The 15,922-nt window shown below is 41.8% G+C and overlaps 1 protein-coding gene and 1 long non-coding RNA gene across 2 annotated transcripts in view; one reads left to right on the top strand and one right to left on the bottom strand.

The window, feature by feature from the left end:
• Positions 1 to 9,080, bottom strand: part of LOC142602133 (uncharacterized) — a 14,427-nt gene extending 5,347 nt beyond the window's left edge. Inside the window, exons 1-2 of the long non-coding RNA XR_012835857.1 lie at positions 8,246 to 9,080; positions 5,304 to 5,480 (exon numbers count right to left, since the gene is read on the bottom strand). This is a non-coding gene — a long non-coding RNA (uncharacterized LOC142602133). The remainder of the gene's footprint in view (positions 1 to 5,303; positions 5,481 to 8,245) is intronic.
• CSRP3 (cysteine and glycine rich protein 3) lies at positions 808 to 15,441 on the top strand. The gene is made up of 6 exons (XM_010307282.2): positions 808 to 924; positions 7,228 to 7,359; positions 11,701 to 11,869; positions 13,245 to 13,380; positions 14,093 to 14,186; positions 14,749 to 15,441. The coding sequence occupies exons 2-6, from the start codon at positions 7,248 to 7,250 to the stop codon at positions 14,826 to 14,828; spliced, it is 591 nt and encodes a 196-aa protein (XP_010305584.1). The 5' UTR covers positions 808 to 924; positions 7,228 to 7,247; the 3' UTR covers positions 14,829 to 15,441.
• The last annotated feature ends 481 nt before the right edge of the window (positions 15,442 to 15,922 follow it).

Here is a 15,922-nt window from a genome sequence, read left to right on the forward strand (position 1 = left end):
TCCCAGAGTTGAGATTCTCAGCTTCAGACCCCTGGGGTTTAACCCCGAGGCTGTAAGAGCTCAGCCCTTTCACACACAGCAAAGTCCATGATACTGAACAAAGTTTCTAAATTCAGACATCCCTTTAGAAAATGAGAATTGGCTTCTAAATCTTTAAAGCACTTAAAGTAAAACCCTGTAAAAAAGTGAACTGTACGTGCTTTGTACTTTAGTCTCCGCTTTAATACGTCTGCAGCATCGTCCATTTGCAAGGGGCTCAGTGAGGCACGGCAAATAGAACTGCAATGATCAGACACACTAAACGTTATTAACTGGCTATCTTAACGCCTAAAACCAGTAAAAATTTAAAGATTATAGTGAAAAGCATAATTCTCTGTACCCTAAAAGAGAAACCAGTTGTATCTATCAAATCATGAACTGCTGAACAAAATTCTATTTGGTTTAAAACAACTGATGAGTTCCAGAGGTTCCTACAAACAGGTTTTGATTTTTTTTTTTTATTTTAATAATTATTTTGGTAAATTATTTTTGGCAACGCGACCGTTTATGACTAAATCCTCATTTTGGGAACCGTTATTTTATGATTCACATTTAAGCAATGGCAGTAGCAACTATAAAACTTGACTCTTTATTTCTGCTCTATTCGACTGCAGTTAGGAATGCCCTCTAGGTGTAATCTGAGGGGCTGCATTGTTGTCCACCTACTCACAAGTGGACGTAAGGGAACAAAATGCCAGGCTTTTGTCAGAGGCTATTTTCAGCTCGGTGATAGCAATGGCATCGCTCAAATCCCTCGCTCGTTCCCCTCCCCTCCCAGCTTATAGGGCCGAGAGCAGCGGCCACCGCATTTAAAGAGCGCAGGAGTCCCTCACCTTCAAACCCTTCGAGGCCAAAGAAAATAAGGAGAAACATCACGCGGCTCCGGTAAGTGCAGTATATCGGGTTCTGCCGAGAGCGTCCGATAAAAAGGCTTGGGTATTTTTTCTTTTTTTTCCTAACAGGTGTAGAAACTATTTGTTGCTTGACAAAGAAAAATGTGTAGGCGTAGTACAGAAACGCGAGTCCTACATATCCAAGAGCAGTATTTTAGGTTTGGAGTAGCCAACTGATGAGAGAGATTCCTCTGAGCTTCTCAGCCAGTTTAGTAGCTACTAGTGTTACAGGAACGGGGCTGTGGAAATCCTCCTTGGTGAGGGGCACGCTTCGGCTACAGGCAGGGCTGGAGAACAGAAGTTGCAGAATCTTTAAAAAAAGTTTGTTACAAAGCTACAGAATGTTGTTTTCCACAAAGAGTTTGTCTTTGTATACTTTTTAAAGCATACAAATTTATTTGCTTAAAAAATACCCACAACACACAACAAACAACAAAAAAAAAACCCAACCAAGAATCCTCAGAATATTTCCTGGTAGTGACCAATTGGGTTTACACCAAATGAGAGGAAAACTTTTATGCAGACTCCGCAGAAAATGGCTAGAAAAGAACAGAGGATGAAAGAATTCACACTTCCATCACTCGAGCATGAAAAGACAGCATGGTTGGGCAAGTCTTCAGAAAAGTCCCGATAGGTTGTTTTTTTTTTTTTTTAAATTTATTTACTTTGAAAACTTTTCTACCTAAAGGTAAAATTATTCCAAAGATTAAAGCCTTGCACGTAGATAAAATAATTCTGTGTCTGATGTCAATCATCACGGCACCGTTTCACACTCCGTAACAGTTTTGCTTGGCGCTTAAAAGACGTAGTGCGTGGAGAAGGATTTAGAGAAGGATCTTGTGGGAGGAAAAGTGAAAGTTGAGAGCCCAGGATTTAGGTCTGGAAAAAGAAACGGGTCGTTTGGACAGCAGGATGCAGTTTGAATCAAACTGAACTCTCTGTGTATGGGGGGGGGGGTTGTCTTTTTAAATCAGAACTAGGCACCTCGGTCTAGTGTCGGGATATCTTATTTTTTGGAGATGCAATCTTACGTTTCTGCAAAAGTGTGGATCAAGGAAGTTTTAGAAGAAATGTGGCATTACTATGCTAGAAAGTAATAGATAATTGGGAAGGACACAAGGATGAAAACAGAGGACTGGGACACAGAACGTTTGCACATCACGTGCTTCATATCAAGTATAAATTCTTTTGTTTCAAAAGGGTTTGTGTAACTCAGAGGCACCAGCGTGAGTAAAAAAAAAAAAATAAAATTTCCTTTCCCTCCCCTTGATCCCTATGGGTTAGTTTACTACAGAAACGAAGGAAAAACGCTAATCATCATGAGATTATGGCAGAGGCTCAATGTATGACACTAACGAATAAGCTTAAAATTTACCAGCATCCACAGTCCGTTGAATACACTGAAATATAAGAAATGTGATTACAAACACATAAAAATATTGCATCTTCCATTAAATAAGAAACAAAACACAAAAACTTCAAACACAAACACTCTGTTGTGAATCTGTTCTGCCAAGAGAGAACGCTTTCTGCAAGGGACTGGATTCTGACAAAAACACCGTCAGGCTTTTGGAGACGCAATGGCAGGAATTGTGCTTTACACCGCAGGCACATCACGATAAAACATAACACAGTGAGCGTTAGCTGCAGAGAAAAATCTACAGCAGCATTTTATTGCTCCTTTTACAAGGGAAGCTGCGTGTCGCTATCCCCAGGGCGCTGGCGAGGCGAGTAGCGCTAAGGACGGTGGAATGAGTCGCTGGTGGTCACAGGACAGGTCAGCAGCGGGCTGTGATGACATACCAGAACGGGGACCTGGCTGCGCTGCCGTTTCCCACAGCCTGCGGCTGGGAACAGAATTTCAAATGCAGCCTTGATACTCGCTTTTCAGTGTGGACACTGATTTCATGTGATATTATTACTGTTTATTTATTAGGTAAGGAGTCAGTATTCTTATACTTTTAACTGAGTCTAGACCAAACAGCTAACTGGGGCTAAAACGAAGAGAGATGCAAGACACGTCCTATTCTGTCCATCGGTCCTGGTTCAGCATTTCTACCCGTGGTCCGACATTTCCCCTTCTGATTATCCCCTTCCAGCCACCCTGCAGCACACGTGGCACCCTGAGATAATCCTCCCAGCCACACGCTGCCTGACTTCTGCAGCCCGCTCAGATATGACTGCAGCTCTAGGCTATCTAATGTGTAAGCAGTTAGAAGGGAAAAACCTCACGTTTATCAAGGAAACACCAGAACTACCTCCAACATCTTTTCCACCTGCGCTGCGCTGCCTAGCACTACCGCTGCCTTTTACTCCTCTACACAACTTCATCGGGCCAGTGCTGCATCCACTTCTCGTTTAGATCAATGGATCTAAATATATTTTTGGATGATATTCTTATCAATAGCTCTCTGGTTAGAGTGAGAGGCACTCTGCGACAGTTACGTGACAATCCAGATTTGTGCGGTATGACTAACAGCCCAACAGAAGACGGCTCACATTTTGTCATGCCTGCGCAGAGCACAGAAACACTTCAAAGGCTTCCTTGCTCGGAGGCTAGCCTGTAGAGTAGTGTTACAAGCGCTAAATAATGAGAAGCACGTACCCTTGGCTGCACATCTAATGTGTATAAATTCTACTCCATAGAGTAGCTTCATTTTGAGACGGAAGGATACGAGCTGCTGAATGTTATTAGAGCAAGACCAAGAACACTCCTCCAGCTTAACAGTACCACCAGTGCCTGCCAACATGCCGCGATACAAATACCCAAAAGGTTCTCTGCCATGTGTTTCAAACATTTAGATCAGGCCCACTCTACTTCCCACTAGATCACCGAAATACAACAAGTACCACCACGTGGTTAGCATTCGCTGCAAGTTAACCAGATTTAGACAACAAAGTCCAGGGAACTTCAAGGGGATGTAGATACTGATACCCAAATTAAATAATTGATACAATTTTTTCCTATGACAAATAGGAGACTCAGTTCTATTTGCATGTTGTAAGGTTGGAGATTTAATCCACTGCTATAATTTAGACGAGTAGAAACCTGTGAACGCCGTATATCCTGTGGGCTTCACTTGCTCATGGTAACACAGCTGCAGAGGCAGCACCCGCAGGGATGGCCACCGCGGTTCCGCGTTCGGCCAGAGGAACAAAGCAAGGACACGAGGAGCACGGACTCGCCCTGGCACCTCACCCAGCGCAGACGTCGCGGCGTACGCTGCCATTCTTACGCCGGTATCCTTAGGGGAAACGTTTTTACTGTGACTTCTTTCTCCTACAGCTTCCCATCAGGTGATGCGAAAAAAAACCCATGGAAAATGTGTCTGCGTGCCCAGTCACGTTACTATAATTAGCCTCAGGAGCAATGGTTCTTTTAAGAGCTCTACCCACGGCCCGTAGTGGCACAAGGCTCACTATCACGCATTATCAGACTTTTTCAGAGATTATTTTTTTTCCTTCAGCTAATTACATAACTAGAGCTACTTTCCAAGAAGCATCCCATTGCCACAGACGGAGGTGCTTGGTGTGGCTTTGAGGGGAACTGAACCGGGGAAGGGATCTGACTGGAAACTTGATTTGAAAAGGAACATCGTGAACACAAAAATCTCATTTTAATTTTCAAGAAAGTGTCACCAAACTGATTTTTATCTCCCATTTATCTCTTCCTTCTCTTAAAATGTTTGAAGTGTGACTTGAACTATTTTTATAAGAGGAAAAAATGGCACCGATACAAAAATACTTTAAAAATAGGAGAAAATAGAGAATGGCAGAATGAGACAGTAAGATTTTACCTATGTGAATGATTTCTCTCTGTTCCTTTATCTCCCATTTAAAAGAAAAGGAAAAAAGATTTTAGCAGTGCTATTCAGTAAAGCCTTCACCGAGCAAGAAGGGACCAAATTCGTATTCTGTTCCTTGTGTGCAATTATTTTTGTTTCTTATTTCAGCTACATCAGATTTTTACTTCTTACTCGTTATATTACAGATAAACAGAGTCAGAGGCAAGCTGAGTTTTCTCTTCCTTCTTGCATCATTACTGTTTTCTGTCAGAGCAGTTCGGCTCGTGAACAGCCTCCCAGGAGAACTGATAGGGTCTGGATGCGATTAATGATGCCGCTGCTGTATGACAGCAGAGGACGAAGCTGGTTGAGCTGGAGAGGTTGTTAGGCTGAGCTTAAATCAGCCTCAGAGAGAGGAGACATTGGATCTTGCGTGAGGGTGACAGGTATGCTGTCTGCCGCAGCTAACAGCCACAACAGCGACTAGGTAATTATACAGGGTTCAAGATAATAACTAATAACTGCGGTACTGAAGCGAGGATATTTGGATACGCGTTGTTATCAGTGATTGTTAAGATCTGCCCACCTGGCGATGTCTTCAGTGCTATTGCTTCAGCACACACACGCACCCCTGCGCTACCTTCCTTTTGCTGGGCAGACCCGTCTCGTGTAGCGTCGCGTGATTTTTTAGTGTTAGCTGCCCAAAAGAATTCCCTTCAGCTTCAGCTTGCAGAGCTGGCGTGTAGAAATTGTTCATTTCATTCTGAAATTCAGAAGATACAGTAGAGAAGTCACAGACATGATGACAAACACGGACATTAGTGTCCCATGTACATAGTAAAATGTTAGTCTAAAATGCAAGCTATTGAAAAGACCAGCTATGTTACATCGCTGCTGTGATAAATTCCCCTCCCTCTCACACTTCAGAAGAAAATTCTCAGGTAGCAGGCCTAATTCAGCGTTCAAAATCCTTTTCTTAGTTAAGAATATCTCATGGTGAATTTAATCAAACACAAATAGCACAAGCAGGCTCCGAAAGACCTATAATAAGAAGGTGACTGGTTTTCCAAGAAGGACAAGGAAGCCCTGCGCCAGGAGCTCGGAACAAGCCGATAATACGATGTGCAGATGACAAGATGACGTCCCAGTCTTTCCAGAAACGATGACTCAAACAAGAAAACAGAAGGGCAAACCGTAGGCTGGGGTTGTTTCAGATGTGTGACGGCGCAATCATCGGGAAGGACGTTTTTTGAGCCTGCCGTCAGGCGACCTACGCCAGGCTCCTGGCTCGGACGCTGCCCTCCTGCGTGACCTTGGGCAAGTCACTTCGACAGTGACTCGAACAGTAAGGACTGGAACAGTAAGCACTATTCTCATTTTTTTTTTTCCTTCCCCCCCCCAGATGTTTAGATTTTAAAAACAATTGACAAAGAAAAACACGCCTTAAGCACGTTTTGAACCTTTCTGTTACTACTTTACAATGGCTGTGCGGCACAGAGATCTTGCAGCGGGTTTATGAGGAATTCAGAAAAGCAGCGACTTGTTCCTCTTAAAGCATCCTCTGAAATAACGTCGTACGTTTGTTAAACTTCAAGGTGGAATTATCGAGGTGTGAATTGTACAAAGTGATATCATACTGACACAGAAAATTGCTTTTACACATGTTACCGAGGAAGTTCACGTGGCAGTGGATGAACTGGCGCTCGCTTTGGAGAGGTATAAATAGCACTACCTGCTGTCTCTCCACAGAGTTTAGGCAGAATACTGTCTGCCGAAAATGGAATGCCGAATACTGACCACACTTTTGCTTTTAAACTCCAATAAAGCTTCAAAGTGTTCGTTAGCCTCCGTTAAAATTTGTCTCCCAAAAGCAGATCAACACACATAAAGCAAAAATTGAGAGGAAAAGGCTATGCTGGGATGCAAAGGAGGGCAGGATTGAAAGAAAATCACTGTTTGCTGGAAAATAAATTCTAGAACCACTTCTCCAGAAGAGGTTTGAGTGATCCTTGCACCTTTTTACTGAAACACCTCACCACCACAACATACCGAGCTGAGGAATATCCTTATTTACAAGGGAGGGTCGCAGAGGACAGAGGATTTAGACCGCCCCTGCCCTCCAAAGCACCAGGCCAGCACCCTCACCCATGAACAGGATACATCCCTGCTATACCGCACAGGTACGTAGTATATGCTGGCTACCAGGTGCCTGAAAACCACGTTACACCAGCGAGGTGGGTCTCCCAAGGTCTCCCCCTCCTCAGGAGGACCAGCCACGCAGCAGCAGTGCGGACTCTCAGCTACCATCTCCTCTCCCTGCTACCGGATTATCTGCAAATACCATGGTGCAATTCACACGAGCAGATACCGGCTCGGGGCCACTCTGCAATAGCAGGTGACTGGAAAGGGTGAAAAAATAATAATTAAAAAAAAAAAATTAAAATCAAGCTGTTCTGTTTAAAATAATGCACTCTTGCTGTTGTATTTATTTAAGTAAATTGATTTTCTAGGTTACCCTTCAGATAGAAGGATGCCGAACTGGGGAGGTGGAGTCAAATGCGGCGCCTGTGAGAAGACCGTGTACCACGCCGAGGAAATCCAGTGCAATGGAAGGAGTTTTCACAAGACGTGCTTCCACTGCAGTAAGCTGGCGTACACTGCTTTAACTTCACAGTATTCCCATAGCTCCGTATAAATCTTCCATTAAAGCTAGACAACTTACTTTTGTATTACTTTGCATGCAATAAAGAAGCTTCACAGCTTGAATAGTTGAATACAGGGATGCCTGCAGCAGGCTTTTAAACACCCTAAGCACCGTACGGGATGGCAGAAGCAACCAGCATCAGATGGAATTTCACATGGGAAAAGTTTTGTAAAATTTATGCATCTTACTTCTGGGAAAGCTCAAAGTAGAGAGAGGGCAGTCCCATGTCAGTCATCCTACCTAAAGCACAGCTCAGCGAGGGTGGTTCTGGTCCAGCATCCTCTAGAAACCCAAAGATGAAACCCGTTTCCCATCCTTTTAGTAATGGGAGGAAGGAAAACGACTGTATCTGTTTTCAAAGCAGGAGCTGCTTTTCTGAAATGCCGGTTTGCCGCTCCATAGCGGCTCTTAATAATCACACCCAGTTTTCTATAGCCCTTCAGCCCAAGCAATCTGCCTCTCGGGCTCCTGGCTTTGCTTTTTTCAAACATGCATTGGATGATTTTTGTTAGGGACGCTAGACTGCAGCAGAATCACGGTGTCTAGGTCCATCTCCAAGAAACCCTACCTTCTGTCCCACAGCGTAGCTCGTTTGTTTTGAGTTAAAAAGTCTAGAATTGAACACCCAGTGCTCGTAAGACTGAAGTATGTCTTGTTAGGATATTATAGGAGATGGTTACTTTTATGGTGAATCCTATCACGAATTCATTTCACACAGGAAAGCTGGAAGACATTACCCCAGCGTCACCAAAATCCCCCACCAACACCCTACAAGCGCCTCAGTCTCCCCGTCCCGTGTATTTCATGCACCCCATTTCACTTACTCTTTTACTCCGCACACCTCCGTAGCGTCCGGCAGGCAGCTTCCAGGCACTTTGCTTTCTCTGCAGATGAGCTAGCACTTGAAAAATTAGAGAGAAGGTATCAATTCAGCTCAGCTTGCCCTTTGTGGAGAGAAGTAAATGATGCGATGAGGACTAAAGATAGCTAGATAGTTTATTTTGCAGACAATCCTTGGGATTTAGTACCTTTACAGTTTGAATTCCAGTACAAGAGCTTGGAAGCCATTGAACCTGATTTTTCACCCAGCTTTCCTGGATGGATAGAGAATTCTCGTTTGGAGGCACGAGACCGATATTACATACTCATATGACACGGTACAGCGCTACGCAGAATCAGTCCAAAGGACACACTTGAGCTGTCTGTGCCTTTCTCCCAGTGCCCTGCAAGGGATGCCTAAATTACCGAGTAAGAAAGAATTCCCTCAAAAAGTTTTAAGTTAATTGACAACCTTCAGCCAATTCTTACAAAATGGTAAAAATCTCAGTTTTGTGAAAATGAAAGATTTCTTATTGCTTCCATGTGCTGTCCAGAACAATTAATACTAGATATCACAGAAACTATACAGAGAGGGACATGAATGTGATAATTGTGAGAAAACCTTGAGATGCTTGTGCGTTATCAAATGCTAAAAAATGATACAGTAGAAAACAACAAGTGAGTAGACTCTCCAGTGTCTAATAAAAATAAACAGCTGTCCTAACAGGGCGTAGTTAATAATATTTCTCTCTTATACTGGAATAAGTTTAAGATTCATTCTTAGCACAACTGATTTTATTTTTGTTAATATATATCCATTAGCTCTGCTAACCATTTGTTTGGTTTCTTGTGGGTATTTTTTTATGTTTTATTTTGGTTGGTTGGGGTGGGTGGTGTTTTGGCATTTTCTTGCTTTGTGTTGTATTTGCCTCTTGTACTCGTAAGTCTGAACTAAATTAGTAATAGGTTAGATACTAAAAAAAAAAAAATATTCCTAGCTGAAGCATGTTTAAGGTCAAAAAGTAAAGATGCACGTAAGTCCAGCTGGCATCTGGGAGGTATGTTAATGGGCTTTACTTCTGCCATGATTCTCACACACTAATCAGCAGCTCAGGATGACTCGGTATCATGTTCATGGGCTTTTCAATGAACCAATTATAGGATTTCATTTCTCAACAGAAGAAAAACAATCCTCCCTGCCCTAATCTCAGGTACAGAAACAGCCTATCTAGTTGAGCTTTTACATATTTTTATATTAAATATATTTTATATTTTACATTATATTTGACATACAAAACCTGTATTTTTTTTGACTAAAAGGTTCAATTTGGGCAAAATTCTAAACAACCCAAACCAACCTGTTAACACAGTAAGTAACAGACAAGCTAAACGATAGATCACACTCTCTCCACTCCGTAGTTTTTCCCTACAAACGTTACGAGAGAGAAACCTCTTTCCCCAAACCTTCCCGTGCAGATTCCTGTTGACCTACCTTGTTTCCCCATCAGCCTTTACTGAAGCCGCAGCCGTGACGGACGTTTGGCAGGATCTCACGCCATCAACCTGAACCGCCTTCGTGCCGGCGGGTGAACAGCATCTCTTGGCAGATGACAGGTCTCAAAGTTATTTCAACAACAGCCCTTCAAGGGCTTTGGCTCCGTTTGTTGTGGCGAATTGATACTCGATCCCTACGGTGCCAGAAATAGAAACGCTTTATCTGCTGCTAGAGTTTCCATCATCCCTTAACTCCCTTAGCAAACATCATTATCATCTCCAAGCAGAAGAGATCGTAGCACAGCCAGATCAGGTTCACACATTTACAGAAGCCTCTTGTTTTATTTCTATTAATGATGATGGTCTTTGCAAATTATCTTCCCCTCTGCACAGTACAGTGACAGAAGTCAAGCTGCAGAGGTTCCAGTATCAGCGTACATTCCCTGATGCGGATGAATTTTAGACTCACAGCAGGACAGGCAAAATAAACACGGGGGGAAAAGGGACTAATCAAACACACAGCTAGCTCTGCCACAGCTTTTAGTTGTGTATTTCACAGGGTTCTGTTGCTTACGTGAGCTAAGCAATTCTATTTTCTAAGCTATCAACAGCCCACACGTGACTGGAATGCCCTCCGTGGGGCCTGCAATTGTCCAAAGGAAGCTGGAGAGAGAGGTTTTCTCTGTTTTCTTCCTCCCCCGCCCCCCATCAACCACTGTTGACAGAGTGTACAATTTCTAAGAGTTGAAACTTTAACTTTTAAGCATACTACAACCCCCTGATTTTTTTCTGTAGGCACTCCAACCTCTCTCAACAGGGTGCGCGCTCTCTCACACTGAGTTCCCAAAAATGTGCAGCACACACAGTTGCCAAAAAGACGAGGAGCGTAGTTTCTATTTTTTCCATTCATTATTTTCCAATTTCCAAGCATAAGCAGCAAGGACATCCACTGGACCGGTAGCAGAATTCAGCCTCTAAACGCTGACCAGGTTTCAGATGAGCCAAGAGCCGAGGCGGCAGTAATCCAGCTTCTGCGGCCACTCGATGAGCATAACCACACGTGAGTGTGGCCTCAGCAACGCTCGTTAGCTCTCCGTGTGGCGTGTGTTTCTCAAAACATGGATACTTGCTTACTGAGATCCCCAAATAAGCAGCTGTTAGCACCCAGTAACTTCTGGTCCTTCCAAGTTAAGGCTCAGTTTAAAGTAGCGCCGTAGAGGATGTAACTCATATTCCATTACGGCACCGTCTGTCCAGAAGTCTCCCAGACCTTTCCTCGTGAGCTAAGCCAAGCAGCAGTTCTTGGTAATGAACACGACTAGGAAGAGGTCTCTGGTTTTGGAACAGCGGTAGTCATGCCTTCGCCATCCTGGAGGGAGCCTAACAGAGCTGAGACTACTAGTTATTTGGGATCATCGCTTCGCCTTGCACTACAGCTCAATTAAACATGACTAGATAAATAAAAAGTAAGTTCTGCTTGACTGTCTGAGGCGGTACGTACATTATGGCCTTTTTTAGAAACACGCCACACTAAAATAATGCGGGCTGAGACGAGAGAGCTACCGCAGACTCAGAGTGACTATCCTGAAAGGTGCAGATGCACAGTAGAATCAATACCCCTCCAACCTCCTTTTTATTTAGGGTTTTTTTAGGGTTTGGGAGTTTAGGATGATGATCTCAAATCCATCTTAAGCTTCACAGATCTAGACAAATTGTCTTGACAAGCTCGTGATTTTCCTAGGGTTAGAGTCTAACTTTACAGTTGCAAAAGAGCATCTTGCGTGCACACGCAACTACTTTAGCAACAGCCCGGTGAAGTTTTACACTGACTATGGGCTAACATTCTCCTCTTCCTGTATTTTTAGAGACGAACAAAAATAAACACTAATTGTAACGATTCCGAATCACATAAATTCAAATTTGAAAGCAGAAGCGTTTATACGTGCTCCTCTCTCCCTGTTTTCAGTGGCTTGCAGGAAAGCTCTGGACAGTACCACAGTAGCAGCTCACGAATCTGAAATCTACTGCAAAACTTGCTACGGGAGAAAATATGGTCCCAAAGGTATCGGCTTCGGACAAGGGGCAGGATGTCTCAGCACTGATACTGGTGACCATCTGGGCTTGAATCTGCAACAGTGAGTTAAATCCCACTGAAAGCACCTTTATTCCAGTACTACTTATCACTTAGCGGGGTATTTTAGGTATTTTATTCTGTTTCCATAACAACATCTAGCCTAAGTAGCAGAACAGACTTTCCTACAACCTTTCCTTCAGTGGACACAGCATTTTACCAGTTTTTAATGACATTCAGTCTCTTTAAGCCTTCTTTATAAATTATCTGCTCCTTCAACGGGCAATTATTCTGCAGAAGCAGCCTTTATATGCCAGCACATACGTAAACATATCCACTACAATTGTGATTTGCCATTAGTAGCACAGTAGTAAAGTCCCATTCACCATAGAATATGAGAATACATTTTTTTTTTCTTTCAGAGGCTAAAATACAGTTAGGTTTTACTGTTACAGAAATAATCACGCTACCACATACTGTTAACTCTCCTCTCCATGGGGGAAGATAACATTTCTAAATCCTCCCTGTGGCTCGAGTAACACTCACAAACACACCGAGAATATGTTTGAACAAAGGAATTCTGATGGGATACCATCTTCCAAAAGCCTCAGCTGCACATAATTATCTCTGACAGTACATTTTTATAGTATTTTTCTACAATTCTCAAAGCTGCCCGTTTCCAAATCAACAATGCTTTCTTCTGGTATTACTATAAAGAAACCAATTAACCAATACACTGTGTAGGAAATAAAAGCTTAAATAATGTATTTAACTGTAGCTCCTTGTAAGATACAAAGCCATTAAGGGCAGAGTTCTGTATCAGAAACCACCACGTCCTGTAGATTTAATGACCTGTTGCAGTCCAACAATCCGATAATTCAAAAGTCACTCTGTGAAAGGCTTTATGCTAGCACAAAGACATAAAGCGCCGAGACCAGAAATACAAAGCAAAGCTACTTTTCTGATGTGCTTTTGACCCTAGGCCAGCCAAGAACGCCAGTTCCCTCTCCAAACGTTACCGTGACTACTGAAACCACTGCATGCAAAAATCAAAGGTTTTTTTTTCCCCCCACTGAGTACCAGCAGCCAGTTACAAAGCAGAGACAGGTCTTTTGCTAGTATTTCCCCTCTTGCCTCTCAATAAAACAAATTTCTGGTTTACTTTCATTTTTCATTAAATATCATCTTTTCTGCACATGGCTACTGTCAGCTCCATGTACTCAGCCCAATGCAGCAGTGACGGTATCAGCTCTTCAACCACACAACACTGAATTCAATAGAATACTTTTCATTTTCTCTTTTTCTCCCCACCTTTTGCATGCCCAAGACCAGTAATTTAGTAATTTTTCATCCCTTACCAAAAAGTCATGAAGTCATATTTCTAGAACGAAGATAGCATTTTAAGCAGTATTTAAAACCATTGAAACCTTGTGTTTTAGGGGGTCACCAAAGCCTGCTCGCCCTTCTACACCAACTAATCCTTCAAAGTTTGCCAAAATGATGGTAGATGTGGATAAATGTCCCCGTTGTGGCAAATCGGTGTACGCTGCAGAGAAGATCATGGGAGGAGGGAAAGTAAGTAGTTACTACAGCACTAGAAACACACCACTTATTGTAGTGGTGATAAGCTGTAGCTAATAGATCCTTGATCTTTCAAATTTTTACTCATAGTCTCGATGAAAAAAATACAAGGATGAATTAGTAAACTGCTAGCGAGTCTGATGTACTTTCGGGTGTAAAATCATGTGCTTTTTGCAAGCCGCCTTCAACTTTTTGCATCTTGTCGATGTCTGAAGAACAACTCCTGGCTATAGTAACAGCTGGCTTTTCTACCACTGTCATTCTACTCACATCTCTGGGGAGATTTATAATTTAAACATTTATTTGTAGTGGCAATTGCAGATAAATTGAAGAGATTATGCGACTTGAAAAACAAAAGCCTGCCTCGCGTGACATGCGAGAGCTCTCCTACAGCTCTCTGCTCTAGGAACTCTCTCTACAGTATTATCTCTGCACATCGAAGAAGTGGCCAAAATAAGAGCAATATCTATAGCTCTCTGCTTTTTACTAGACTTCTGTTAATAAGAAAGTCACTAGGTAAGATCTTGATGTGGGACAATAAAGTAATTGAAAAAAGACTAATCTAGAATGACTGAAAACCAAAGCCCTAAGACCAACAAAACAATTTAACCTTTTCACACCATAAAAAGCCATCAGTTCTTTCCTTCTTGTACCTGCTGGCTGTGCACTTTCTGTAATATACAATGACTTGTCTTCATTTCCTCAGCCTTGGCATAAGACATGCTTCCGCTGTGCTATTTGTGGAAAGAGTTTAGAATCAACAAACGTTACAGACAAAGATGGAGAGCTCTACTGTAAAGGTAAGAATTGTAATGACCTGAACTGGGTTACTGAGTCAATCTCAAACGACTCTTTTTAGACCCAGTAATGCCAACACGATTTACCTTGTTACATGCTTAACTCCATGAAATCTCCTCAGTGGAGTTGTGATAAATAACTATGTGCACACTTGGCAATACAGAGTTAAAATGGAATGATTCAAACTACCGTCAACAGTTTCTGGACTACGTTCTAGTTCTTTTAACCTCCTTTGAAAATCTCTTACTCAGTCGGTGTTACTGATACAGACCAAGTTTTACTGAGTATTTTGACAGGAAAGTAGCTTTAATGAAATGTTATGTAGATCTTAAATACATACAGTTTCTATTTTTTTTTTTTTTTTAAGAATATCAGATGTGACTTTAGTTTAACTCAAGTATGTGATTCCAGTTTCACTATTAGAACCTGTCAACACTTCTGAGAAGGGCGCTGTTTCAGATTTCCTTCCTTTTATTAAGTTTGGCAGTAGTACTAAAACCAAAAGTCACTTACCTCTATATGACAACATTCAGAATACCATTTACCTCCCTACTTCTTTTGCAGTTTGCTATGCAAAAAATTTCGGTCCCAAAGGAATTGGGTTCGGTGGCCTCACTCAAGTGGAAAAGAAAGAGTGCGAATGAGAAGAAACGGATGCAACAGACTCAACCCGCTGTTGATGCCAAGTGATGGTTGTCAAGTAAAACATTAAACATCACATATTGCTAAGAACCTAGGGCATTTGTTTAATCCTTGCAGGAAAAACTTGTAGTTTGTATCTTAAGCAATTGTTAGAATAGCTTAAAAAGGTACAGTGATAAAACAAGATTAATGTTTGTTTTACAGTAAATAAATAAAAAAAACCAACTTGTGGAACATTATTGCTTCTTTAACTAGTATTTACCACGCTTTAGACTGGAATTTTAAAGGCTCAGCATACTGTCCCATTAAGATAGAGACACCTTATGGCGCACAAGGGTCAGAGTGTTCCGATTTAGGCTGTACTGTCCTTTGTTCAGAATGTGATGCCGTCTACGTTTCTACCAATCTCCTAAGGGAGTTTTGAATGTTTTGACATTTTGTGTTATGGCAAAGTAGATGTTATTCACTTTGAGACAATTAAAAAATATTTGAAATTCTTTCTCTTAAAGGGAGATATTTCTGCGGAAAAACAACATTTTCATAGAATACAGTGTTGTAAGTTTTGTTATTGTATGTTTTCAAGCTACAATAAAGTACCGATATTGCTTCACTTTATTTTTACTTGAATTTTATTGTGCTTTATATTCTACAACGTCGCAGATAAACGCCTTTCACTGACACGTATGAAATCCCCCATTTCTTAACTACAAGAAATCTGTTTCATTACACTACTTTACTCTTATGTTGTCAGTTCCAGATGATATTTAACTTTCATTTTCTGATCTTGATCTGTTTCCCTGCTGGTTTTCATGATTACCTAATTTGACCTATATTCAAAACCACACTGCCCAGCTGGCCACTCCAGACAGACCTTGTACCCTTTTCTTGGGAACATGGCTGACAGCTGGGAATAACTCCCTCTTTTAATATCCATTGCTATTTTCCATCATCAACTTACCTATTTTCATACACTAACAGCATGTATATATATACACATGCAAAATAAGGCAGAGTCAGGTTTTTTCTTATAGTTTTGTGCTTACCTGTTCTTAAATACCTCACTGGTCACATATCCCTTGAATCTATTTCAGTCTGT

Source organism: Balearica regulorum, chromosome 5, assembly GCF_011004875.1.
Source record: "Balearica regulorum gibbericeps isolate bBalReg1 chromosome 5, bBalReg1.pri, whole genome shotgun sequence".
Taxonomy (NCBI): domain Eukaryota; kingdom Metazoa; phylum Chordata; class Aves; order Gruiformes; family Gruidae; genus Balearica; species Balearica regulorum.